Below are 26,114 nucleotides of genomic sequence, written 5' to 3' on the forward strand. Positions count from 1 at the left end.
CGTCGTTTGGTTCGTTGAAAGTAATTCAATTCGATCGATCATAATCAGGGTAATTGCTAATTATTATACACGGTCAGTGCGGCCAGACAACGAGAGAAAGAAATGGAGAGTAAATTGGATGATATTCGCGGAGCGTTTTTTTCTTTTCCGGCATCTTTTCACTCGAAAGTTGATAGAAACGAATTCTGTGCCCAGATAACGTCACCTGTAAGCCTAAGTTAAGTTCGGGTGAAACATTTTTTGACTCTAATTGTATACGATAGAGTTAATGATCCAATAACGGACTGCAGGCGACTTCTTCGTGACGAAAAATATAATTTTGCGAATGCCAAGTTCCATGAAAACTCTCCTCGTTTTGGGGCCGAGAGCTTAAAACGCGAATATGACGTACTTACGCCGGACTTATTTTATTTATTTTTTTTACACACCTGAAAAATGGTGGAACCATTAAAACGAGCGTATCGTCGAGGCTCGAAACTTTCGTTAGCGGGGCAGAGATTATTTGGTGAAAAAATGTTCAACCCTTGCACTGAGTGAAGGGAAGAAATGCTCGAATAAGTTTTTTTTTTCTTTAAATGATGTACGTAAATAATTTTGAAACAATTGACTAGCGGGTTAAATAAAGAAAAGTATGTAATGAGGATGCTTTTTTCTATAAGGATTTCGATTGTAACACAATTTCTCTTTTTTTTTTTAAATCTTCACAAAATTTGAAATAATTGCTTTTTCTCGAGGAAATTTCAAGTCGCAGCTGCAGGGCTCGGAGAAGCTTTCGAGCTTGCATCGACGGCTGCATTGGACCGAGAGACGAGCGACGCGTTACATTATTCAAGCGAAGATGACGTTCGGTTATCGTCGGATTCCTACACAGCGATTGCTGGAGGGTTGAAGTCGGTTTTGTTTGATTTGCGGAAGCTGCTTCGACATCGGCAGCAGTACCGAGATGGGAAACGTCAGTTTGACATCTCGTTATACGTGCACACCCGTTATCTCGACACGTTCGAAAATGCTCGAGAGAACTCCGTGAGGATATTTAGTAAAGGAATTTTATAACTTCGGCGAAATAAGTTTGCATTATTTTTTCATACTTTTCCTGGTTATAACAGGTATCTCGCTCTATTGTATTATTATGCGCGAATGAAAAGCAATCTCCTCTCGAGGAGCAGCTTCATTAGTGTATTTCTAAAGCGTCGCGACTCTTTATCCAATTAAAATACAAGAGTTGAAGAAGAAATGCAACCCTCCGGCTTCATTCTCATTTAATTATATTTATTATACTTGCCAAGTTTTACGCGTTCGGTTTACACGGTAAAATGCAAAGTTATCGTCGTTTTTAAACTTTGAAATCAATCTCATATCGCATTTCGACTATCAGGAAATGGTTCTGGTTATTTCGCAAAGCATCGCTGATATTCCATCTGGAAGTAGAAAAAGTTTCTGCAGCCTTTTTTCTTTGTCGAAGAAAAATCAATTCCTTGTCTAGCTTTTAAGGCTTTGCAAAACAGGGTTCAGCAGTTCGAAGGAAGCAATAATTGGAAGAAAATTACTGTTCGCTTGCGCTTAAATCGCGTTGAAGCATCGTCACGACATGCCGTAATCATAGAGAGTGGGGAAAGGGAAGTTGATGACTGTCATTGACAGGGGTTGACGATAATCACGTGAATTTACCGGAAATAGAATTGCCATCAAGCCGGTCTACCGGGATTGAGCATGAATAGATAAATCAAACACAAGTGCCCACGGTGTCCATGCAGCATGCGATTTATACGGTTTGTTATGCCATGGAAAAGTCGATTTGCCTACCTGAGCGTTTGCTGATAAATGACTGCATGCAAATAGGATCTAAACATAGCTGACAAGGATTCAGACAGCCGCGACTCGTCAAGTCAAAGATTACATGACATATCTGAAATAAATGACTGAATTGCTATATGTTTATTAACATTCATATGCTAAGAAAGTAGGAAAATAGAAAACATCGGAGTTACATACGAAGACTGACATCGATGCTTCGTTTCGAATCGCTTTAAATTAAGTAATAATATAATGAATTTATTTAATTTCAATTTATAAAGAATCTACTAGATTTTAAATAATTTTGAAGCTATTTGAAATTCGAGCCTTCGTCTAGAATTTCAGTATTTTTTTATTCTTCATCACCAAAGAGGTTTCCGTGGCTTATGAATATATTCAACATACAACAATCTCTTAGTAGAATTAATAAACAGTATCGATTCTCGTCCCTTTGACGAATGTATAATTTTTCATACAATTTGCCCCAAATCCTGGGATATTTTAATCGATGAGGAAGGCTCAAACGTCGCCGGATAATAAAGAGTTATGTATCGAATTTTTGTTTCTCAAAGGCATTTCGACCTGTCGACGTAGAAGTGACCTAATTTATCAGATATACGATAATTCGATAAATATAAAAGATGTAAAAAAATAAGGGAGAAAAAAAAACTTCACAGAGGACAACAAAGGTGAAAACACGATCCGAAAATTGTGGTAACGTGAAATTGTAACGGTTATCGAGAATGTTTAATTAAAAGTTTTTTATTCCTAACATTATTACGCAGAAGGGAACATCAGCCAGGCACATAAATATAACATATAAACCTCCCTCTCACTAATTTTTCTCCGTATATTTTATTTCTTTTATTTCTGGAAATTTAATTTAATTATGAATCGGAATTCGTAAATATTTTCTGTCCGCGCTCAGTTTACGAATAATGCACTATAGTCCGCTCGCAGGTCGTTAAACGGAAATTGTTAAGGGGTTGAATTCCAGAAACAATCCACCCCCAGGGCGTGCCCGACTCTCGATGCAAGTATACATTGTATTCAATGTACATATATACGTACATATATGCATATGTAATTTTTACCATTTTTATTTCGAACGGTTTATTCGGCACAGTGTATACAGTACACGTGTGTGAAGAATAATTGCAAACAAACTCGCTTCGTCGCTATACACACGAAGAGTAACTTCCGCAACGGTTTTTGAGGCGTAAAATAATTGAAAAAAAAACAAAATCAAAACTGTGATAATAATAATTTTATTAAGTGTGTCGAGTGGTTTGTATTACAAATAAGTTGCGCTTTTCTGCAAGCTCGTTTTTCTTTCGTCCTTATTAATTTTCAACACCTTCGTTTTCCCTGTTGTTCGAAATATTTGACTGTCTGGATGTACGGCAGTGTTAAAAATCTTAAACAATATCGATCTGACTCAAATCTCGCGGCGTTTTGAACGAGCTTGCAAAAAGCCCCGGGATAGTGGGAATCAAGTTAGGCATGCTTTTTTGGGGGTGGAAAGCTCGGCTGCGCGAGCCTAGAAATCCTCGAAGGGTGTGGGTGTAATTTTGGTGCAAGCTCGCGCTAATTAGAGCATAAAACATGAAAGACGACGATGCTACTTTGCAAATGAGGTGAGTGTAGAGCAGAGGTTGAAAGCTTGCAGCTTGCAGCTTGCAGATTGCAGCGCGTGGGCAGACAGGTTACACCTCCGCAGTCTGTTTACTCGTGTTTGTACGGGAGTCGCGACGCGAGTTCCATCCCTCGTCTGGAGCAGCAACGGAAACACATCTTGTTCCTTTTTTACCGCATTACTTCCGGTTCACATAATCCCTGCTTGGGCAAGCGACACCTCGATGCAGAGCTTGCGCCACCGCGGAAATATGTATGGGGCATTCCACGCTAACTCGACCAGTGTTAAACCCCGACCATTTCAAAATCATTGCATGTTTTTTTCTCATATTCTACTCGGTGAAAAACGTGACCTGAATTGTTTTCAATTTTTTTTCATAAATATTTGAAGTAGATTGCAAATGCCCATTTTTGAAGATCTGAAGAAATTTTCAAAAAATCCAGTGAATGAAACAAAACACACCCCGTTTAGGAAAACGTGGGCCGAATTTTTCTATTTTTTTTTTTTTTTTTCATAGCTAATTCGGAATTTTTTAATTCTTAAATCCAAAATTAACACAGGATCAAATCGTAAGCGTCAAAAAAGGGTTAATTTACTTGTAAATTTTCGCTTTCACCAATTCGATGATGCGTTACTCTAGTTAGAAAAGATGATTTTGGGTTTAAAAATTTTTAAATTCTGAATTAGGTGATAAAAAAATAGAAAAAAAATTCGACCCACGTTTTCTTTAACGGGGGGTGTTTTGTGTTATTGAATTAATAAAAATTTCAGATCTTTAAAAATGGGCATTCGCAATTAACTCCAAATATTTATAAAAAATAAACGGTTTGATAAAAAAATTTGAAAAAAATTCAGGTCGCGTTTTCACAGCACTAATCGATATCCAATTTCTCAGCCAACGTCTCCTACAAGTAATTTTTTTTAAATCTGTTCACCATAACTCGACATAACCTAAATTTGCTGTCATTTTATTTTAATATTCAATCTCCAAGTGGTCGCCATTTTTTCTGATCAATTATTTACAACTACCTATACAAACCCTTTGGTTAATGAATTGTTTTATTGATCGAAAAATATTCATTTGTCGGTTTTATACGTACTCGTGTTATCTGCTGATACGCACGTCTTTAGGCCGAACTTTTTCTATCCGAACAGACTAAATTTATACACGGATAAAATATTCTTTTGAATATTATATCACGAACGAAGCTGAGACGAGACGACGTATGTTGTGCCTATTATACAGTATTCAGAAAAAGTGAATAAATAGGTTGAAATAAATCTTTGGTATTCGGACGACAGGCATGATAATATGAAGAGATTGGGGAGTTGCGGGATACGTCAGAGACTATCTTTGCTTTCTAAAGAATCGGGAGTCGCTTATACACCCTTTGATGTATGCGATTTTATTATCTAGAAGGCACAATCTGTTCGCGGCAGCGCTCACAGGTGAACAGATTTCGTCGATTCCGTAGCTTTTTCCCCGCGTTTCTTGCCGAATATGCTTTCGGTTCGTCCCAGAGTCAACACGTTGCTGTTAAGAGAGTGCGAAAAATTCGCTGATTTTTTATCTCAAGAGCTTCGATTTTACCTGAAAAGTACCGCAAACATTCGCCCCGATTTTTCTCTGTTACAAACCGGAAACTGTCGAATGAATTTAGCGATGAAATGAAATGAGCTCGCTCAAATTATCAGCTATTTGTTGTAAATGGTTCGAAGATGTTTGTCTCATTCAGCCCAACAATAATTGACGTCCCTTCCTTTGATTCAAACGATTCTCGAAGTCCGGTTTGCAGATTTCGGAAGAAACTCTTCCCGACGTTCGAAACAATTTTCTCGTCGTCTTCAGATCGGTAAAAGCTGCCTGACTTTTTTGCAAGCTTCTCTAATTGCACGCTGTTGCAATTATTCGCGTTTTTAATGTCACGTGTTGAAATTCTAGTGAGATGATTTACTTCTTATTTCCGTTTATTTGCTTTCTCTTTATCCACAGGCTGTTTACACACGTAAATATAGTCTTGCGCTTTGAATGCAACGTTGAAAGCGGTCACGTATAAAAAAGAATGGAGGTCAATCAAAACAGCAAAAGTATTTCTCAGGCTCCCACGGAACTCTCTCATTGGTTTCCCTGGCGGAAAGTAATAAGAAAGACAGGAGAAGGCAGCGAGAGAGGAAAAAGAATGAAAAATTGCCAATCTCTTGCTCCCTCTCTAGCGTCTCGAGACATTCATTTCGAATACCGAGACGAAAAGTTGCCCGTATTAAAGGTCATAAACGAGAGAGAACGAGAGAGCGAGAGAAATACAGAGAGGGAGTGAGGTGGAGTCAAGTTATCAAATTCAGCTTCTTGCCTTCGCTTGTCAGCTCTCGCGGGTCAAACGAGTGGCTTCCACCCCGCTTAATGAAGGTAATTATCAAGAATTTAAAACGCGAAACAGACAGCGGCAGTTCCAGGATCAGGATAAAGTCCTCGAATGATGGATCCGAGTTTATTCCTTTGCTGCGTTGCTCCCTGAGCTCGGTAATTACATGACAAAAGAAGTCCAGAAATCTTCGACGAAAGATCAGGAAGCGGTTGCTCAACAGCCCCTCGAAAATATGGTCGATGGTGACTGGAATGCAGGTGGAACCGTCAAAGTCCCGCTCAATTAGGGGCAAACGACGATCCAAAACAGGGTTGAAGCTGCCGTGGAGACATCGAGGCATCCTTGAAGGTGTAATCCGCGGCTTCGATATCTCGGGGATGAAGCTTCACGGCTGATTTCACCGGAATCGCTTGCTCTTCGGCGTCATTGGTTTCGGGGGTGGGATTTTCGCGGGTGCAGGATCAGATTCGTGATCCCAGGAGTTCGGATTGCAATTCCGTCGCCAACTGCCGCTTCCCGGATAATTGCAGTTGACATTTCGCGGAACGCAGTTCTGCACTCGATATGTGGATGGAGTCCAGCTGCGATTCGGCGGTATTTTCGAAATTCGACTCGGTGTGGATATTGGGCGAATGGAATTAGCCTGAAAGCGCATTTCATGAACCGAGTGGAGTCGATGATGACGCACCGCTGAGAGAGGTGAATCGACTCCAATGCAGGTGCGTGATTTTCGGGCTGGTGATCAGCTAACACCACGATCTGTGCCGAATCGTAACTGAGGGTTGATTCCATTCGAATCTATTTAGCGGATCAAAGGGGCGGAGCTGAAGTTCCGAATTCGGAAAGTTCCCAAAGTGCCTTATTCCGAATTATTTGATGGCGAAACTTGAAGTGAAGAAATCAAACTTTTACGAAACGACAAAGTTTAGAATGGTCGGAAACTTGCTGGATTAAAGTTCCGGAATGCAGTATTCCGAAAATTCAAGTTACGATAACGCAAAGTTACGAAAAATAAAGTTTCGTCGGAGAAAAACTGCGAAATTAAAATACATATATGATATGATGTAATGAAAGAAAAAACGAAATTCAAAATGACCAGGATTTCAAAAGTAAAAACATCGAAAATGCAAAACAAACAAAGATCGAGGTGGTGGAATTTCACCAACCCGGAAATTTACAAACTCGAAAAACTTCGATCATTCGAAATTTCTATGTTTCAGAGTTTAAATTTCCTCATTTTTACTCTTTCGGAACTTTATGCATCAGGTTTCGGACCATCAAAAATTTTAAATTCCTTCAAAGCTTGATTTCTATACTTCAAGTTTCACCACAAAAAAATTGGGAATTTGACGCTTTCGGAACTCTTGAAATTCGATATTTCAACCCCGCACCTGAATCAGATATAACCTCATCCGTTTTCTGTGCTCCCCGATTGCCTTGTACAGGAAGTGCTGGTATATTGCATCCATATATGTATGTAGGTACAACTTCCGCGTGTCTGAGCTTTCGCGGTCTCTTGACGATGCTTTTATATGCTCGGGTTTTCTCCGCGGCAGGCAGGCCAACGGAGGGGCGAATTATGCGCAATATATCAACGAACCGCAAACTGTGCTGCACGTGTAAGAATGCCTAATGTGCCATTAAAAAAATTATTACTCCCGGCTAATTGGAACTCGCGTGATATCCTCTCACCAATCGGCTTTCGGCTGGATATATAGATAACCTCGGTTAGTTTGAGCGGGTGTTTTATGGCCGGTGGAAATAATCTTCACCAGGTTGGGTCAAATATCTATTTCCTGAAGGGAGGCATTCACAAGTTTCTCCCTCACTCCTCGAACCCTAAAACTTTGACCGCACTAGACCCCGAAAGGTCTCCTCGAGAGGGTGGTTTGCAACAAATAGAATCGCTATCTACTTGCGCCAATTACCATTGTGATTCATGTTGAAATTTCGACCTCTTAACAATTGTCAAAACGTAATTCGTGCGGTCAAATTTTAGATTAGACGATTAGGCAATAAATTCTTTAATTATTATACAAATATGTGTCATTCGTTACACGTGAAATTAGGATCACTTGAATTCATTATCAAGTGCATTCAAGTCCAGTCGAAAAGTTGTCGAAACAGCATAACCAAAGGAAAAAAAAATTCTGACGATTCTACATTTACTTCCCATTTTTCTGCCTCTCCATATTTCGATTACAAACATTTGTAAATCCTCTAAATAAAATATTCGCTTCTTCAAAGATTCGACATCGTGGCCCTTCTACTTGTCGATCCTTCTGTACATTTACCCTCTCACCCTCAAGTCGAAAGATAAGCGTATGTAATATACATCGAGGGCGAAGAAGCAAAGTGGCCTCCTCGTCGGCGTATCGGGTGGAGCGCGTTCAATTAAATTCCAAAATGGACGTCCATTGAAATATATTGGACGTTACCCAACGATTATATAACCTTGCCCAGGTATCCAAAGGCTTTAGGAATAATCCTTGAAGCTTAGCGTGCGCTTTCCAGTTTATGGAGAGTTTGCGGGTGTCGGAAGGTACAAGAGTATGGATATATATATATGTATATACATGTATATAACACACACACATACATATATATACATCTTACCTATACCTGATGTGGGTGGGTATGTAAAGCGCCGCCTGCATCCCCGCCGCCGAGCTTTCCCGTAAGAATTACACCGAGCTTTCCTCCCTCTTACCACGCTACGAAGCCTAAACTTCTCCGCACTTTCACCCCTTCGTCCCATCCTGATGCCCGTGAGGTAGGTATCTTAGGCCGAGGCGAGCGTCTTACTATCTACTTTCCATAAAGTGCGAGCCTCCACCTCCCCCCCCCCCCCCCATCCTCCGTGATTTCCCTAATGCGATAACGATATATTAACACGGAAGCCTCGGGTGGCTATTTTCCACTTTTCGGGGAAATCCATGTTTAAATGTTGGTAGCGTAAATAATTTACACCTCGGGAGTTTCCCATTTTTTTTGTTTATCAACTTCTTTACGCGGGTCGGAGAAAAGTGTGAATTAGGCTGCTTTGCATGCAGTGAATGGTTATCATCTTTTTTTAATAGGGTTTACACATTGGAAAGCTGAAAAGTGTGCTGAAAATCGATGGAAAGAATATTTATTCTAATACTCCTTAGCCTGCGATTATTATAATTTATATCGTGTAGAAAGGGATTGACGAGTAAATAAGAGATTAATAATAATTTACTAGTTTCTTGATTCATTGAAATTAAGACACACGCAAATAACGGGCTTAAGAATCGATGTCACATTGTGAAATCCCGTCAGTGTAAAAAAGCAATTTTCTTTCAAACGTAATTCAATTCACCTGAAAAGTAAAATCTGTTTTAAAAATTTTTTCATTCAATATTATCTTTAATAAAATTTACACTGATCAAAAAAAAAGTTTCGAACATTTCCCAACAGATCCGAGTCAATGAATAAGTAAAGCAGAGTAAAAATTTGTCGTACAGGGATGATATCCACGCCCTGTAAAATGTGTTCAGCAATTTAACGTGAGGGCGAATATAAGTGCGTCAGAGTGCTTTGCAAGCTCACCATTTTACTGCACATGTGGTTGAGTGTACGGATACGATCTTCCAACAACGTTTGTCTGTCGGCACTTGGCACACCCAGAACTTTTCACTCTCCAAGTAAACATTACGCTATGAATCTAGACACGCCCCGAAACCCGAGATAGAAACGCGATACTCGTTCTGATCAGATCGGAGAAACTTTCACGACGAGTCTCAGCGAAGGACTGAAGAGTGATCGACAACGTTCGACCACCTTGTTGTTATCGCAGAGGTGAACGTTTCCTCGGCGTGAACAATAACTTTGTACCCCTTAAGGGGCTGCGCTGGTCGATTTTAACGCGTCGTACATATCTTCAGACATTAAACTCCACGTATTTCAAACGCAAAAAATGGTTTAACAGCCCCATTTTATAAACAATTCTAAACGAAAAGATTGTAATAAATTTTCATTTGATACAACAATAAAGAAATGGCAGGAAAACTAAGAAGTCGTAATAGTAAATTCGTACTTTTCGTGCTATTTCTTTATTTCTGTATCAAATAAAAATGTGTTGAAGTCTTTTACGTTTAAAATACGTGGACGTTTGATATCTGAAGATATGTACGATAATCTTAAAATCGACCATGGCAGCCCCTTAATTATACCCGATGATTGCGTTGATCTATCGCTTCGCCATGAAAGCGTACCGATTATTGCCACGTAGCTGCAGAATTTAGCGGTTCGGAATAATCGCTGCTGTACAGAATGCGGGGATCAAAGATGAAAATAGCATGAAAAAACAAAACAAAAAAAGGCTTTGTGGCAATATTTGAAATCGACAATGGAGATTTCGCGTTAATGCACGCGTGCAGTCAAACCGTTGGATAAACAAATTGGGATTTGGCTGCAAGCTCGGAGAGAATACGTGTTCAAACAAACGTTGCAGCAGCTTTGTAACGACCGAATTATCGCGTGCGGTAGAACAATTTGTAACGTTTTAATGGCGCGGCTGTTTTATTTGAATTATCTGATCACGCCCCGCCCCCGGCTAACTGCTGCAGTATCATACGATGTCCTGTGTAAAGGACGAACGAAAATACCTACATGTGGAGGATCATCTGCGAGCAAATCTCCCTCGAGTCCACGCACGAGTTTTCTGCAGCCAGCCATTTTGCAGCGAAGTTTCTCAATTACACAAATTTCAAATTACATCCACATGCAGATGCGTGTGAATATATTATGTACGCAGGAGATTATATCCCTCGCGTTACTCGTTCAAAGAGTAAAAAGTTTGTTCGCGAGTTTAGAATTGAAAGGAAAAAGGAAAAAGAAAAAAAAAACATTTTTCGCGTCTACCTTTTTAATTAGGATCACAGCGGGAAATATCGTTTTGAAAGTTGATACCAAAGCGGACGTAAATGTTGTGAGAAACTAATTTGCGACTCTATAATGAGACGTAAGCCTATTGTGACGTAAGACCCTATAATTTGTCTTGTGTTTGCAGGATGGAACAAATGGCCATTATGAAATGGGTTTAAACTTCGGCCATTTTTCATCTATAAATCAGAAGCTTAACCGCGAAGATAGTTTATGGGAAGTCAGTTTTTTTCACTCTCTTTCTTTCTCTTTCTATTTTATTCTCGTAAATTTTTAACAACGTTTTAAAATCAGTATCAGGGTGAGTTATAGCTCCGAGCGGTGGTACCAAAGCGTTAAAAACTTCCTTTACACGGTTAATTTATCAGAAATATATAGAAAGTTTTAAAGTGACAGAATTATCGACTTTTTCTTTCGTTTCAATCAACCAAATAATTTATCTAAGCTCCATTATATACCAAAGCTTGAATTATTGTATTTTGATTTTATATTTCTGGCTAAGAAAGCAAAAACAAAAAAAGAAAAGAAACAGAGAAAAAATTATAAGTTCTGAACAAAAACACTTGAAACTATTCCTAGTCATTGTTTTGCAGATTATTAAATTACGAAGTCAACGATCGTGAGTTGACCAGAGACGTTGATTCTTTCTCTCTCAACTCTTTTCAACTTACAAACCATAAATAAATTGCACGATCAAACTCGAAGTCGGAAAGCTCTGGAAATATTTCCGTCCGGAAACGATCAATCTCAGCTTCAATGCCGTGTGGATAATTTCCCTCGAATTTCAGTAAAGAAAAATACACGGTTATTCGACGAGCTCAACTACTTGATTTTGCACAGGTTCCTACGGATATTAACTCACGTCCAGTTCCTTTCCTCCATTGGTTCATTTCGTTTGACAAATGCTTCCGCACCCCATCATTTTCGCTTCGGTGCAGTCATGCGAGACGTCGTAGGGGTTGGGATAAGGGGTCCGAATGAGGAATTCCAAAAGAGATTTTCTTGTGTTCATCCCCTGTCACGGATTCCTGCGTGCTTCGTGAATTATGTGCAAGTATCAAGATAAAGAAGGTGAGGGGAAAATCATATCTATTTTTAGGAGCCTTATTAAATAAAATGAAAACACTTAAAGCAATTCGAGTTCGAAGAGTTTATTATTTCTAGTTTCAAAAAGATGTAAAAATTTTTTCATCGAAATTAATAAGTAAATTACGTTATGGAGCATATAAGTAGCGAACGACTTCGAATTTGAGGGCTTTTGCGGTGGCACATCTCCTGACATCACTGTCCAACTTGCAACAGATAAAAAAACTTTTCTGAGTGAAAAACACCTTTTCGGATTCTACCTCGTAGCTAAAATGTAAAAGAAAAAAATATATATATACGATTATGAACAAAAGATTTAATTTTTCGATCATAAAGTTACTAAAAGAATTTTGTAGCAGAATTATGAAATTGAAATTGAATAATTTAGCCACAAGGTTGAATCGATAAACAAGTTTTGAAGATTGTGCAAAAATTAACCGAGGAATCTACGTCACCGAATTGAAAATGTTATTATTAATATCATTTAAAAAATTATGGAAAGTTCTTGAATCTATGAATAATAAAGCTTTCAAACTGAAATTGCTTCAAGTATTTTCAATTAAAAAAAAAAAAAAAAACAATTTCCCGAGTATCCTTTCCCCCCTAAGTAAAATTGCACAATATGCGAATAAATCTGAAATTGAAAGCTTGCTGGTTGTCCTGCGGAAGGAGGAAAAATCATCGATTAATACTTTCCGCTAATCAACTTTCACCCCGCACTTTCCTTGTTACCGCTGTTTTATGCCCATATTATTATTGTGTACGAGTAAAATCGGGCCGAGGATCTTGATTAGCAATTTTCGTCCTGCCTGGTTCCGTCGCGTGTTTCGTGCGATACTCGCTTCGAGACAGGCCGATGGGATTTATTTAACGGCTTTGCGAAAACGACGATAACGATCACGAGCCGTTTATACTGCGGTCAAAAGTTTTCGTTAGGCTGGGTGATAAATTTTCTGCTCAGAGTCTGCGAAGATAAATGAGAATGCGTTTCAATTAAGACCGAGAATTTGGCTGAATTGCGTTTGACGTGAGAATTTCCGAGGGGGAGCTTTTTCCTGCATGCGATTCTTCCACCCCCGAGATGTTCGAGTGTATCGATTCTCTTCCCTCGCCCGATTATACAGGGTCTTTCTTTCGTTCGAGTGGAACGGCGACTTGTCCTCTCGTGCGATTATTGTCTTCGGACTGAAAGATCACGAGGGGAGTGAGAGAAGCTGGCAATGAAAGGAGAGATCGAGGACAGAGAAGACTCAGAATTTCACAAATTCACCGTTGCTACGCAGCGAGACTTGATTTTCCGTACGTAGGAATGCGTTTTCAGTTTATCTTAACCGATTTCAACTGCAGTGATGATGAACCATAGAAACGAATCTTCCGGGATTCCTCAGCATCAAATACTCGTCCATCCACGAGCAGCTGGAGGAGCATGAATGTGTGTGAAAAAGGCGAGGATTCGACGAGAAATCAATCGGCGCTTATGACGGAGTATAGATACAGATCGGAAGTTATCTGACCTACATAGAATGCGAACCATAAATCTATGAATATATGTATAGGGAATCGAAAGCAGCTCGGCAAACGTAAGCTTAGACGATGGAAGCCTGGGCGTAAACACGAATCTGCACTTACGGGGGCGGTAATGGCCGTGGAGGCTTCGAAAAGAAGACTAGAAGTCGTCGGGTGGGAGAAAATATCGAATTCGATCGCATCTCTCGCGCAGACACTACGGAGTCATGCTTTTCCCTCCTAAATAGATTCAAAATTAATTCGAGCTGCTCAAAGCCGAGTACAGATGTCGGAAAAAGCTCGAGGGTGAAAAAAACTTTTTTTTGTGAGTCAAGCTTTGCAGTCGTAGCACGGCAACGAGACTCAAACGGTAATAAAGCATCAGCTCTTCGAAAAATTAGACCTTTACTAAATCGATATCGGAGTTTCTTGACGCCCGGTTTCGTAGACCCTAATATGAGCTCCGGTCTCTTGGGACCGGCAAAAGTCGCAAAGAGTAAAGATCGAGCTACGAAGTTTGCGGGGAACTATTCGATTGTCTCTGAGTGAGGATGCTTTCTCTTGTACTACTCTGGTTTCACACGTATGAACCCCTAAACTGATGAAACTCGAGGAGCCTCTGATCCGACGAAATGGTTTTCGTCTCGAGGCGAGTCGTATAGAAGAGAAAATCCTCTGATTCTTCGATCCGGTACCAAACGCGAATCGATGTATCGTTTTTTGGAAAGCTCGAAAAGTTTCGTTCTCGTTGATTCGAGAGGTCGTTGATTTCCAACTAACTTCCCCCGAGGAACTCCGCACTCGTGGCTTTGCAGTGAACAGCCAGAGACACCCGAGGTATTTCACAAGCTTGTAGTGAATGGGTGCAGTTTACGTAGCGGCGTGCACGTAACGCGAGTGCATTATAAACGGGCGCATGCATACCTCCGTGATACTCCATGCATGCGAAGTCGGGAAGTAGAAGTGCGGGTCCAGGAAGGCGTACTCAAAGGGGTGATAAGTATGAAGTGTACAAGTAAACTTGTCCCACCCCTATACACAGTAGCTATCTTATACCGAGACGGGGCAAAAGCCGGGGTTAAACTTTGCGTTTACCAGCTTCTATGTTGATACTTTGTTGTTCCACGTTGCTGGCAAACTTTCCTCGAGAAGAACTGACGTATACATGATACACCTGCAGTTGTGAGCTGTAAATACACGCCACGCTCGGTGGAAATTTGAAGAGAAACTCGCGCCCCGAAACGGGTGGAAAATGACATTACAGGGAAAGCAGAAGCAAAGTGGTATGAAAAAATGCTGATTCTTCATTTTTCTGTGATATGTTGCAGTGAGTATGCATAGAAGAATATTCGGCACATATTTTTATGTACTGATTCGGAGTGAAAGACTTTATTATCAAACAGTTTTTTTTTTTTTTTTTTTTTTTACGGATTCTCGATGATGACGTCAAATTTTTTCGTAAAATTACTCGCACATTGTTCACTATAATTAATTTGGGCCCGAATTAATACATGTGAAAACATATTTTTTATTCAAATCATTTTCATTCCTCATTTCGTTTTCTGCATGAAGCTTGTTGTTTGGAGCCAGAAAGTGTATTTTCTATTTTCCATACTTTTCCTCCATATTTAAGTTTTCTAAGTCTATATTATACGTACATATTTTATAATTTTGAATGCATTTTGAATCGGTAAGAATGTAGTTCGTTTTCTTCTTCTTTTGGTTTTTCTACTCGAACGAACAAATCGCGCTTCCCAAGGCGTTGGACTCTGATACATCACGGCAAAAACAGCCAGAGACGTGCCTCGTTTGACCGCGGAAATGAACGCGACTTTTTTTAGCAATCTGAGAACAGCGACACGCAGCAGCGTAGCCGCAGAACTACGTGATCCGGGATTCGCATCAGACGAGACAATTTTTCCGGCGAATGGCCTCGTTTTTCACTCGGCTGTCTACGTGCAGCTTTTTTCGTTCGTTAATTTTTGCACTCGCATTGTACATCGTCATGGAATTCGGTATAGAACAGTGCAAAAGTCAGGACCGAGGGGTTCGAGGCGATGAAAGTTTGGAAGGGAAGAACTGCTTCGGCCTTAGAAATTAGGCATGTTATGGTAAAAGTTGCAGGGCTGAGATAACCGGTGGCAAGTGAACAACTAAAAGCATTCAAGTTGAAATACAAACCCTGCGGAGGGTTGGATTTGAAACGAGGCCGGAAGAAGGCTTCGTTTCCCCTTGTTCTCCACTTCGGATTACTACCCAGAACGATTCGCCCTGCAGGGTCAAATAAGGCGAGTCACTCGCGGGCCATGAAGTACAAGAAGCCGGCACTTAAACGAAGGGGGAAAATATCCTCCGGATCCTATGAAAACGTTTGGAAATCATGGCGTCGCAATTGCGAGAAGCGAGGGAGGCTGTTGTGTTTTCTTTTTTCTTCTTCTTCTTCTTCTTCTTTTTCTCATCTTGATTTTGCTCCAGGAAAAGAATCTCCGGAATTCACTCCCGCTTATCATTTCGAGAAGCTTCCCGATCGATCCTCGCGATCCTCGCGACCCTCTTTCGCCTCGCCACTCGAGAATCTCGAGAGGGTGTCTTGACCGCGGTGGATAGACCGAGGGCGGGTTGTTTGGGCGGGAGTAAATATCCTTGGAGGGTAGTTAGAGGGTCTTTAAAGCGTGTTCAGCGCCCGACCTCTTCCTTCTTCTCTTTTCCCTCCCTCTCGCTACGGTGGAAAATTACGATTAGTAGAACTCAGCGGCGACGTGGCCATAAAATTTTTCATTAGTCAGTCGTACATCCCTGGAGCACGCAATCAACGCTGATTAATTGAAAGGTAAATTTAACGAACGATCGCGACGTTTCAGTCGTCGTATCAGACGCGCCAGATCTTATACGACGAAAGAAGGAGGAAATTAATTCTTGACGACGAAACAAGAGCCGATAATTCTACGAAGCGGGAATCTCTGATGTCGCTAAAAATTTTTCCTTACATCCGGCAACTCGAAACGAATATATTATATTTATCTGTATCTCCGGAAGCGACACATGAACGATTCAAGGAATCGTTCAACCGGACGTGGGAATTGGACCCAAGCCGATTAGACCCAACATCAGATTATACTAATTAAGCATCGTAAGCTGATACCACGAATCCAACACCCCGTCTCAGCGTGAATTCGACCTGCAAGTTGTGAGAATAGCATCCAATATATGTATAGTAACTTGTACACGACCGAAAACCAAGGTGTAATTTATGAATTCTGTAAGCGAACTGAGGAGTAAAAAGGAGGATCTAATCTAAGCGCATCTTGCGCTAGGATCGTACGATCCGAGTTAAAAGCTCGGGGCATCGTAACGAGCTATATTGCTGGAACGATGGGTAGCTTGGCTGACCAACCGAGGCGAGGTTTCCAACCCCGACCGCAACATCCTCTTCCATTGGTCCCTGAATCCAACGACCTACTAGCAGCCGGGTAAAATATGAAACTGCAGCAATATGCAGTAAAGACCTTCCCACTCTGGTATCACTCCGGTAACTCCTCCACCCTTATTTCACGACGGCTTTCAAAGCGTCCGAGTCTCTTCTGCAATGGGAGAATAGTCGATGTAACGCGTTTACCGCTAATGACCCAACACCCCCTTCCATCCTCACCCCCATCGAACCACAGTGTTCTCAAATCACACTTGCAAATTATGCAGCGTTATTTGCAGCCACAGAAATAACTGAGTATTACTTACTTGTGTTCAAATTTCGCCGATAAACTCTATCGCAGAATTTTTTAGTTAAAGTTGTTGCTGCAGTCTGGAAGGTGTGGATTATTCATGGGGTCTGATAATCCTGCAATTTGAATGATTGTTACATGATGCGGGAGTTGACTGTTTGAACGATTGATTATAGTTTCGTCAAATTTTTTGATGCTGATATTTATTTATTCGATATAGTTCGCTGAAGTACAAGTGCGATACATTTTTTCAACAATTTTACATACTGCGTAACTTACAAAATACTTATAATTAGGAATATTCGTGTGTTTAAGGGGTAGAACTAATATGACAAAATCGAACAGAAGTATTTTTATTCACAGAGATTAGCACCCTCTTCCTTCCTGCCCGACTACAACTGTTAGATTCCTCGACAAGTCGGCAAATTCATCGATCGTCAATCTATAAATTATTCCCGAAAGGTCAAGTTGCGTCAGCTGGTCAAGTCCTTCAACGTCCCAGCAGCTAAGGTTTTTGCAAATCGGATTCCATGATAAATCTAGATTCCGCAACTGTTTTGGAAAAGTATTAGGTTCGATTTCTTGTAACAAATTATGTCCAAGGTACAAATTTTCCAATTTGGGAAGGTCAATGAAAGCTTTGGACGACAAAATTGTCATTCGATTCTTTGACAAGTTCAACTCTGTTAATTCCGGAAGGTCGTGGAAAGCCTTAGCCCTTATTTCACTGAATACATTACCTTGAATCGTGATTGAGGTTACATTTGAAAGATTCAAAAATGCGTCCGATGCTATAAATTGCATGTCGTCAATGCCGTTTACCCGTTGCCTTTCAATCACTATACTCTCGAGATTTGGAAGATCGACGAAAGCTTGGGGGAAAATTGTTTTTATTTCATTATAGTTGAAGCCAATATAATTCAAACTTTTTATGCCGCGGAAAGAGCCGCTGCTCAACGTGTGTATAGTGTTGTTATCCAAGTGCAAACTAAACGCATCCGCTTTCGAATTCAGATTGGTGAAAGCATCCTCGTTTATGACGCTGATCCGGTTATTTCTCAGATCCAAGCTTTCAATTTTCGGAAGATCGTCAAAAGCTCCGGAAGAGAGACGTATTATGTTATTATTAGAAAGGTCCAGCGTTGTTAAATTCGGCAGCGCATGGAACGCTTTAGATTCTATAACGGCGAACGAATTACGTCGGATTCTGATCCAAGCTAGATTTAACAGATTTGAGAATGCGTCTGACTCTATCAGCCCTATTTCTTCCAGCATTGGTGCTCGTAATGTGAACCCTGTAAGTGATTCAGATAATTCTTGGTTTTGTTGGTCATCATATTCATCGAAATTTTCTGAACTTACTACTCGTTTTAGCGCTGGCGTTGATAGACTCTGATCAGCTACTTGATCTTCGATTACTATGCTTTCAAGGTTCGGAAGATCTACGAAGGCCTGTCTCGAGATGGTTTTTATTTCGTTATTGCTAAGACCGATGTGATTCAAACCTTCGATTCCACGAAATGAGCCCGTCTTTAAGGTGTGTATCTTATTGTTGTCGAAAAACAAGGAAACCTTATTTGCAGTTGAATTCAACTTGGTGAATGCTTCTTCGGTCATTACACTAATTTGATTGCCTTTAAGACTCAAGCTTTCGAGTTGAGGAAGATCGGCGAATACTTCGGAGGATAGAATCTGAATGTTGTTGTCAGACAAGTCTAATGTTTTTAATTTTGGCAGGGCGCGGAAAGCCTGAGACTCTATGACAGTGAACAAGTTTCGACGAATTATGAGTGACGTCAGATTGGACAGATTGAAAAATGCATCCGACTCTATCAACCCCAAATCTTCTAGCCTCGGTCTTGAGTGTGCTCTGAGTCGTCTATGATATGGATTGTATAAATCAGACGAAATCTGATCAATGGGTTGGGATTGATCTTCTATCACTATACTCGCCAGATTGGGAAGATCAACGAAAGCCTGTGACGCGATGGTTCGTATTTTGTTATTACTGAGACCTATATGTTTGAGACCCTTGATACCCCGGAAAGAACCTCTCCTCAAAATACGTATTTCGTTATTGTCTAGAAATAGGGAAAGCTCATTAGTGCTTGAATTTAGTTTGGTAAACGCGTCATCATCGATGTCGGTAATCTTGTTATTTTTCAACGATATCATTTTCAAATTAGGCAAATTATCAAACGCGTGATAAGTGAGGCCCGTAATCTGATTTGAGTCCAATAAAATGTATTCAATTCGCAAGAGATTATTGAATATACCAGAGTGGATTCGACTGATTTGATTACTAGTCAAATCTACTTCAACCAGGGTTTTTATATTCAGGAAAACATCCGTCTCGATCATAGATATTTGATTATGTGGAATCAAGAGATATTTCAGAGCTGGAGCGCGACCGAGGCATAGAGTTTCTCGGTCAGTATCGCTGTTGTATGGATTATATTCACGATGAAGATAATACGGAGTTCGACAAGTTTTAATGCTTCTCAAACGGTTGCTAGCTGCATTCAGATAGACAAGTGATTCGAAGTTCCACAATGAGATATATGTCAATTGGTTATTGTCAAGGTATAGATGCGTCAACCCTGTTTCGAAAAAGGTCTGGAAAACTGATAATTGGTTACCAGATAAGTGAAGGTGTTTCAGGGTATTCATTTCTGGTATTGAGAAGGTCTGCAGAGAGGAATATCTCAAATATAAACGTTCCAGCATTTTCAAGCCCGTGAACCAATCAAGTCCTACACTGCTGTATTGTAATTCATTCCTATCAAGATCAAGAACTCTTAAACTGTCAAGATTACGAAAGGCGGAAGGTTCAATCTCTCGGATGTTGCAGCTCGCCAAACTGAGGTACGTCAAGTTCGGAAAAAACTTAAAACCATCGTTAGGTATCCTCATGATTGAATTATCGTCCATCCTTAGCCACTTCAAATTAGGAATATTAAGTTGGAACATCGACGATCCCAACTGGGTGATCCCCATTCCTTGCAGGGAAATCCAGGTTGTATTAGACGCGTTCTCACTCTCCCACGGCCTGTATTTCAGGTCTGATTTGTCCGTCAATTCCAGAGGATCGGGGGGATCGAAAATTTCTGAACGTATCCCACCGATCGCGATCCAAAAGATGGTTAGGGCTCGTAGTAACATCTGAATTATAAAAACAGCTGGTAATATTCATTCGATACGGTTTAGGAAGGAATAACGTAATCGTTACTCGAAGAAACTCGGTAGTCAGAAAATTATGAAAGAATTATTATACAGTTGATTTGAAATCATTTTTTAACATTTCATTTACTATCTGAATTTGAGAAAACAAAATCGTTTCGTACTCACCTTGATTTAAGACCGTTGATCTAGTCCGGAGTGAACGGGCAACGAAGAGTCGATGAAGTGCCGCACTAACTGAGAACGAGTGTCAACTTGTTCGTACCAAGGTCTGGTAGATACTACTAGTCGAATCCCGATCGCAAGAGTGTCGTGGTGTAAAGGAAGAAGCTATCACGTGGTTAACCAAGTCTCGTTTCCTTTGTGTCTCGTTGCAATCAGCGAAAAATGAACCACCAGAGGCAGATAAGTTCTATCGCACCCAACTGCCCCGTACTTTGCGTCGTTGCCTGAACGTATCGCGATCAGTGAAGCCAGAAATAGAATGTCCGCTTCTTGCTGATGAATAAAAGTATTCATGTATAAAATATACTTTATCATTACTGTTATTCGTTAGGAAAGATGGGTTGAAAGTTGTCCTTTGAACCGCGTTATTCTGCCAATTACGAATTATAGGATTAACAGAACGTATATAATACCAGACTTTGTTCTGCATGATATTTTTTTTTCAGAAGAGGAAAAAATCAAAGAAATACACCTTCACTCATGTTATCATCGTTAGTTATCGCCATGCAATATTCTGACCATCACACTCGTTGATTGTTTCAGGCGAATGTGACGGGCAGATTTGAAGAATGCAGGAGTCCCTCAGGCGTCCTCTTCTTCTACGAAATTAGCGGTAAGTTATCAATCTGGAAATATAAGCTTTGATGTATGTACGTATTCGTTGCGAGTGAATTCTTGAGATGAATATTCAGCATGCGTCACTACTTTTTATTAATTTCCACGTAATCTCTGAACGTCTTCTGAGTCAGTAACAATTGCAATTATCATGAGTCCAAAGTAGGAATGATATAGAAACTTTATAAACAGTAATAAAATAACTTTATCAAGTAAATTAAAAGCGTGGAAGTACCCTTCATTGGGTGTCCGATGGGTGTTGGACGCGCCCATGCAGCGAGTGACAGAATCAGCTACGGTTCGTATCGTTTTGTAGCAATCGATCGTGCATCGAACAAGTTACTGAAACTGCAGTGACCTCGGATTCCCGCAAGAACTTTGTTCGCTTTAGTGACCCACTTTAAAGATCTCAAACTTTCGATGCTGCTCGAGAGATATCAAGTTGTTTTTTCTTTTCAAGTTACGAGAAGAGCATGTATAGAATCCAAGAGACTTGAGCAAGGGATGTATGTACGTACAGATAGGCACCGGAGGGTGAAAAAACTTCAAAGGCTTTTGGCGTATTGAAAAAAGTCACACGTTTGTACGGCTATTCTTTAGGAAAGTGCTTTGAATAAACTGCAAAGAATTCGAGTGAAACGCTGACTCGTGAATTGGAAGAAAGTACGTCGGACGAGCTTTTATATTGTGAAGCAAAAATACTCACTTGCAGTCAATTGTTGAGAAGTATCCGATGAATTCCGCAGTTATGCAGTCGAGAGGAGTTGAATCAATAAATTGATTATTCGAGAGATGAATAACACTTTTATCAAACTCAATTGCATTCATATATTTTATTTTACAAATTCATAACATTGTTATCAGTTGCAGGCGATTCTTCCGTGCGGTGTTTGTTCACAACAATAATCGTTACTTAATAAAGAAATGTTACAACTGTGACAACATTTGAGAGTTGCATGTTGATTAATGGGAAGTATATGATTATATATATTACACGTGACAAAGCTCACTAAAATCGGTTTCGAGAATACGAATCCGCTATTAACGCGGTCTATCTGGTTTCTCCACTGAGATGGTCAAGTTTTTGGGCAATTCAGAGAATTTACCGATATTGAAGTTATCAATTACACCAGACAGATTGAGTTCTATGAGCTGGTGAAGTTCTGTGATCTGCCAGCAATCAATATCTTCGCAAATGGGATTCCAACACAAATCCAAGCGTTGTAATTGTTTCGGAAAAGTGTCAGGTTCGACTTTCGATATGAAGTTAACTCCCAGATTCAAGCTTTCGAGATTCGGAAGGTCATCGAAAGCTTTTCCGGACAGAACTTGTATGCTATTGTTAGACAAATCCAGAATTTTCAATTTTGGCAGCGAGTGAAACGCCTGAGCTTTTATATCAGCGAATACGTTACCTCTGATCACGATTGAGGTTAAATTTGACAAATTTAAAAAGGCATTCGCAGCTATTATCTCTTCCTTCGATAGAGACATTCTATCCAGGTGTAACCCACGTTCTGTTCTCTGAACTTGCGACTGATTTTCTATGACTACGCTCTCAAGATTCGGGAGGTCTACGAAGGCCTGACTCAAAATAGTTTTTATCTTGTTGTTGCTCAAGCCAACATGCTTTAAACCTTTTATGCCTCGAAACGAACCGCTCCTCAGTGTCTGTATTTCGTTGTTATCTAAGTACAAGTAAACTTCGTTCGCCCTAGAGTTCAGCTTGGTGAACGCATCTTCGTCGACGTCGTTAATCCGATTGCTAATCAATGAAATAATTTTCAAATTAGGGAGATTGACAAAGGCCCGATGATTCACCTGCGATATCTCGTTCGAATCTAATATTATATTTTCTAACTGCTGTAAGTCGGTAAATGAATTTGCTCGAACTTCGCTGATACGATTATTCGATAGATCTACGTGAGTCAACTCGGGTGTTCCTATGAAAGTACCCGGCGTAATGTGCAATATTTCATTAGAGGATGCAATCAAGTACTTGAGAGCTGTAGCATATCCAAGACATAACCTTGAATGCTGTTTCAACGAATTGTATACACCGTAATAAAAATTCCTATAGTGGTTTTTGAAACTACTGGGAGTCGCTGTACATTCGAAAGCAATATTTTTTAAGTGATTGTTACTCACGTCCAGAAAGATTAGTGTAGATTGTGATTGATTTAGTGAAACATAATACAACTTATTGTTGTTCAGGTGCAGGTGGGTCAGTGTCGATTCACTATCGACGTAAAAATATGGCAATTCGTTTTCGGATAGATGAAGATCTGTTAAATTTTTCGAATATCTGACTCCTTCGAAAATCGGAATGTGACATTTTCTTAGATACAATCGTTCGAGTGAGTTCAACGTTTTGAAAATACCTTCTATGTTCCAGCTGCCTGTATATCGATTATTATCAAGATCCAGTACCCGCAGTTTCTCGAGGTGGCTGAAGGCATTGGGATCGATTTGAGAGATCATGTTATTCGCGAAACTGATGTGAGTCAAGTTCGGCAAAAACTTGAAGGTTTCCGATGGTATGATTGGAATTCCGTTGTTGTCAACCACTAGCCACTTCAAATCGGGTACGTTGAATCGGAATGTCGTGCTTATCGCTCCGATCCCCATACTTTCGAGCGATATCCAGTTTGTATGAGGTTCTTCATTTTTTTCCCACGGTCTGTGATCTGGGTCATCGATTTTTGGTAGATTAAAGTCGTGAATGCAGTCAATACATCCAATGAATAAGATGACGACGACGAGTGTTGCTTGCACCAGGCTCTGGAGGTAGTTTAAAAATGCAATTAGGTACAATATTGAAGATTTTCAAACAGTTACAGTCAGACCGAAAGTAAAGTAATATTAGCTAACAATCGAATTTCAATTACGAGAAGCACATCCGCAAGAATGACATTGATTTTTTCGGACGAAACGTGCGTTAAAAAGAAACTGTAACTCAATACTGAGTCTGCTATGAATGATTAAAAAAGCTTTGTCAAGTCAAACTTGATATCTTGTCTCGATTGCTGATAATTCTTACTTTTTAATACTCAATTTTAGTTGTTATTTAATGCTATTGGAGTATCATCGCGAACAATGAAAGAAATTCTTCCTCATGCACACCATTCTTATACCATTTAATGAACATCTTTTGCCAATCCCTGCTTGAATCATCCCATATAACTATAAATAAATGAATTGTCTGTACTCACCATGATGTTTGCAATTGGTCACTTTAACGGAGAGTAAGGAATTCTCTCAACAGCAGTAGTATTATATAACCTATTCCCCCAACAAATTCAACAGATATTATTCGACCAATGCGTGAGCACAAATACGTACAAGTGTCAGAGTTCAACGTAATATCTTATATTCATGGGATGAAATACACTGTTGCCTGAATGATCGTCTCGGTAACAAGCTTACTAATCAGTATGATAAGTCTAAAAGAAAATGTTAATAATTTGTGAGAAAAATTGTGCTCTACCATGTTACTAAATGTATTAATCTCTAATTTGGTTATCAGATTGTCAGACGAATCAACGTAAATTAGCCTTGGGGTAACGGCAAAGAAATTTCGTTCGATTTCAGCAACGTTATTCTTTGAATCAATGACCAGCCATCAAACATCGGGGACTTTGAAACGAAACTGGGTATTTATTTTGGCGACACCTATTTCGTCAATCGATATCCGGTTCGTGCCACTTGATTGGTCATGGATCCATGGTCTGTAACATTGATCTTCGATATCCTCGCACAGGGTTAACCCGACCAATGGAACAAAGACGATGATTGATGCGTTTAGTAGCACCTGGAAAAATTTCTTTGCAAAATTCCGTTGCAAAAGTGACTTGAATAGATTTTAAGCGAATGAAAAAGATCCGTGCTCGTGATTGCTGGACAAAGGTGTTGTTCCTCAAATTCGATTTGCATTGTAATTGATTTTTATTTGTTTAAGAATACAGTCGAATGTTAAAGATCTACTTTATATTCGAGCTGATGAGTCACGTTGCCAAAATATTACCATTTGCAACTGTCACGAGTAAAAGAAAAAAAGATTGAATAATATATTCCCACTCAAATTGGTCAGCACTACCAACCGCTAGTCGGCTGATAAAAATCGCGACTAGATTCATTAGACTGGTCCCCATTTTGAGGCTTGCTGAACGAGCCAACTCTTATGGATTGGAAAGACTTTTTTCTTCCAACCATGCTCTCCTTTAGCCCGCCTGCAGGTTCGTTATTCGACGACCCTTCTGTTCACCTTTCCCCGCCGCAAAGAGGCTGATGAACGTTCTTGCTACAGAAAACTTCTCCCCTAACGACATTAAAATGCGTTTAGAACTCCTGACCCCCTGAATATTTACTGGATGGCTACGTCCAAAAAATCTGTAGCCGCAAAAGAAAGGAAGAAGAAGAGAAAGTGTGTGTGAGAGAGAGAGAGAGAGAGAGAGAGAGAGAGAGAGAGAGGGAGAGAGAAAGCAAGACTTGTGACTGGGGAAACTTTTTACCCACGAATCCAACCCCTGTGACCCGATTTAATTACTCTTGTTAAAGCATTCGTTGCCGCTTTTTCGGCCAACTCAGCTGTTCCCCGTTACATTCCTTATCGTGTTTAATTCCCCCGGATTGTAATTACGCTATCATTTCTGGTTCTGGGTCACTTGTATACCTGTATAGGTGTATATATATATATATATATATATATATATATATATATGTACCTACTATAAACTTGGATAGCGGTTCGGGCGATTTAACCTCCAGGAATGTATCTTCTGCATTTTCAATTGAATACCTACTTACGACCACGTGTAAAGGAAGTAAAATGACACGAAATATATGATCAGGAGGTAAGACACCTCGTGCAGTGCAAACACGCGTCTACCCGGGGATTTCTTTGACGTTCCATTATTTTTGCACTTCTTCCTTCCATCCCTCAGCTGCGAACTAAAGTGACATAGATTTTTCCAGGACAAATGTGGCCAGAGATAGACATTACGGCACATGTGCTGTATATATATATATACCGTCAGCGTCCCTTCGGAGGGGTTGAAGTTCTTTTTGCGGCTTTCAGCA

General features: G+C 40.0%; 2 protein-coding genes across 5 annotated transcripts in view; one reads left to right on the forward strand and one right to left on the reverse strand.

The window, feature by feature from the left end:
• LOC124404876 (chondroitin sulfate N-acetylgalactosaminyltransferase 1) overlaps window positions 1-26,114 on the forward strand; it is a 76,134-nt gene that overhangs the window by 2,026 nt on the left and 47,994 nt on the right. Inside the window, exon 2 of one of the 4 annotated variants that reach the window (XM_046879360.1) lies at window positions 20,964-21,033. The exons of 1 other annotated variant lie outside the window; for it this stretch is intronic. Coding sequence is in view for 1 of the 3 variants with exons in the window: in XM_046879351.1 (XP_046735307.1) it covers window positions 6,510-6,515 (6 nt within the window). In the remaining 2 variants the exon portion in view is untranslated. Of the gene's footprint in view, window positions 1-6,494; window positions 6,516-19,815; window positions 19,881-20,963; window positions 21,034-26,114 lie in introns of those variants that run through there. 2 more of the 4 variants (XM_046879351.1, XM_046879377.1) reach the window with 2 other exon arrangements.
• On the reverse strand, window positions 17,239-20,486 carry LOC124404869 (protein artichoke-like). Its single transcript, XM_046879337.1, has 2 exons — window positions 20,364-20,486; window positions 17,239-20,177 (listed from the first exon to the last, which is right to left on the reverse strand). Exon 2 carries the CDS (start codon window positions 20,175-20,177, stop codon window positions 17,382-17,384), a length of 2,796 nt encoding a protein of 931 aa, XP_046735293.1. The 5' UTR covers window positions 20,364-20,486; the 3' UTR covers window positions 17,239-17,381.

This window comes from Diprion similis, chromosome 1, assembly GCF_021155765.1.
Source record: "Diprion similis isolate iyDipSimi1 chromosome 1, iyDipSimi1.1, whole genome shotgun sequence".
Lineage (NCBI taxonomy): Eukaryota > Metazoa > Arthropoda > Insecta > Hymenoptera > Diprionidae > Diprion > Diprion similis.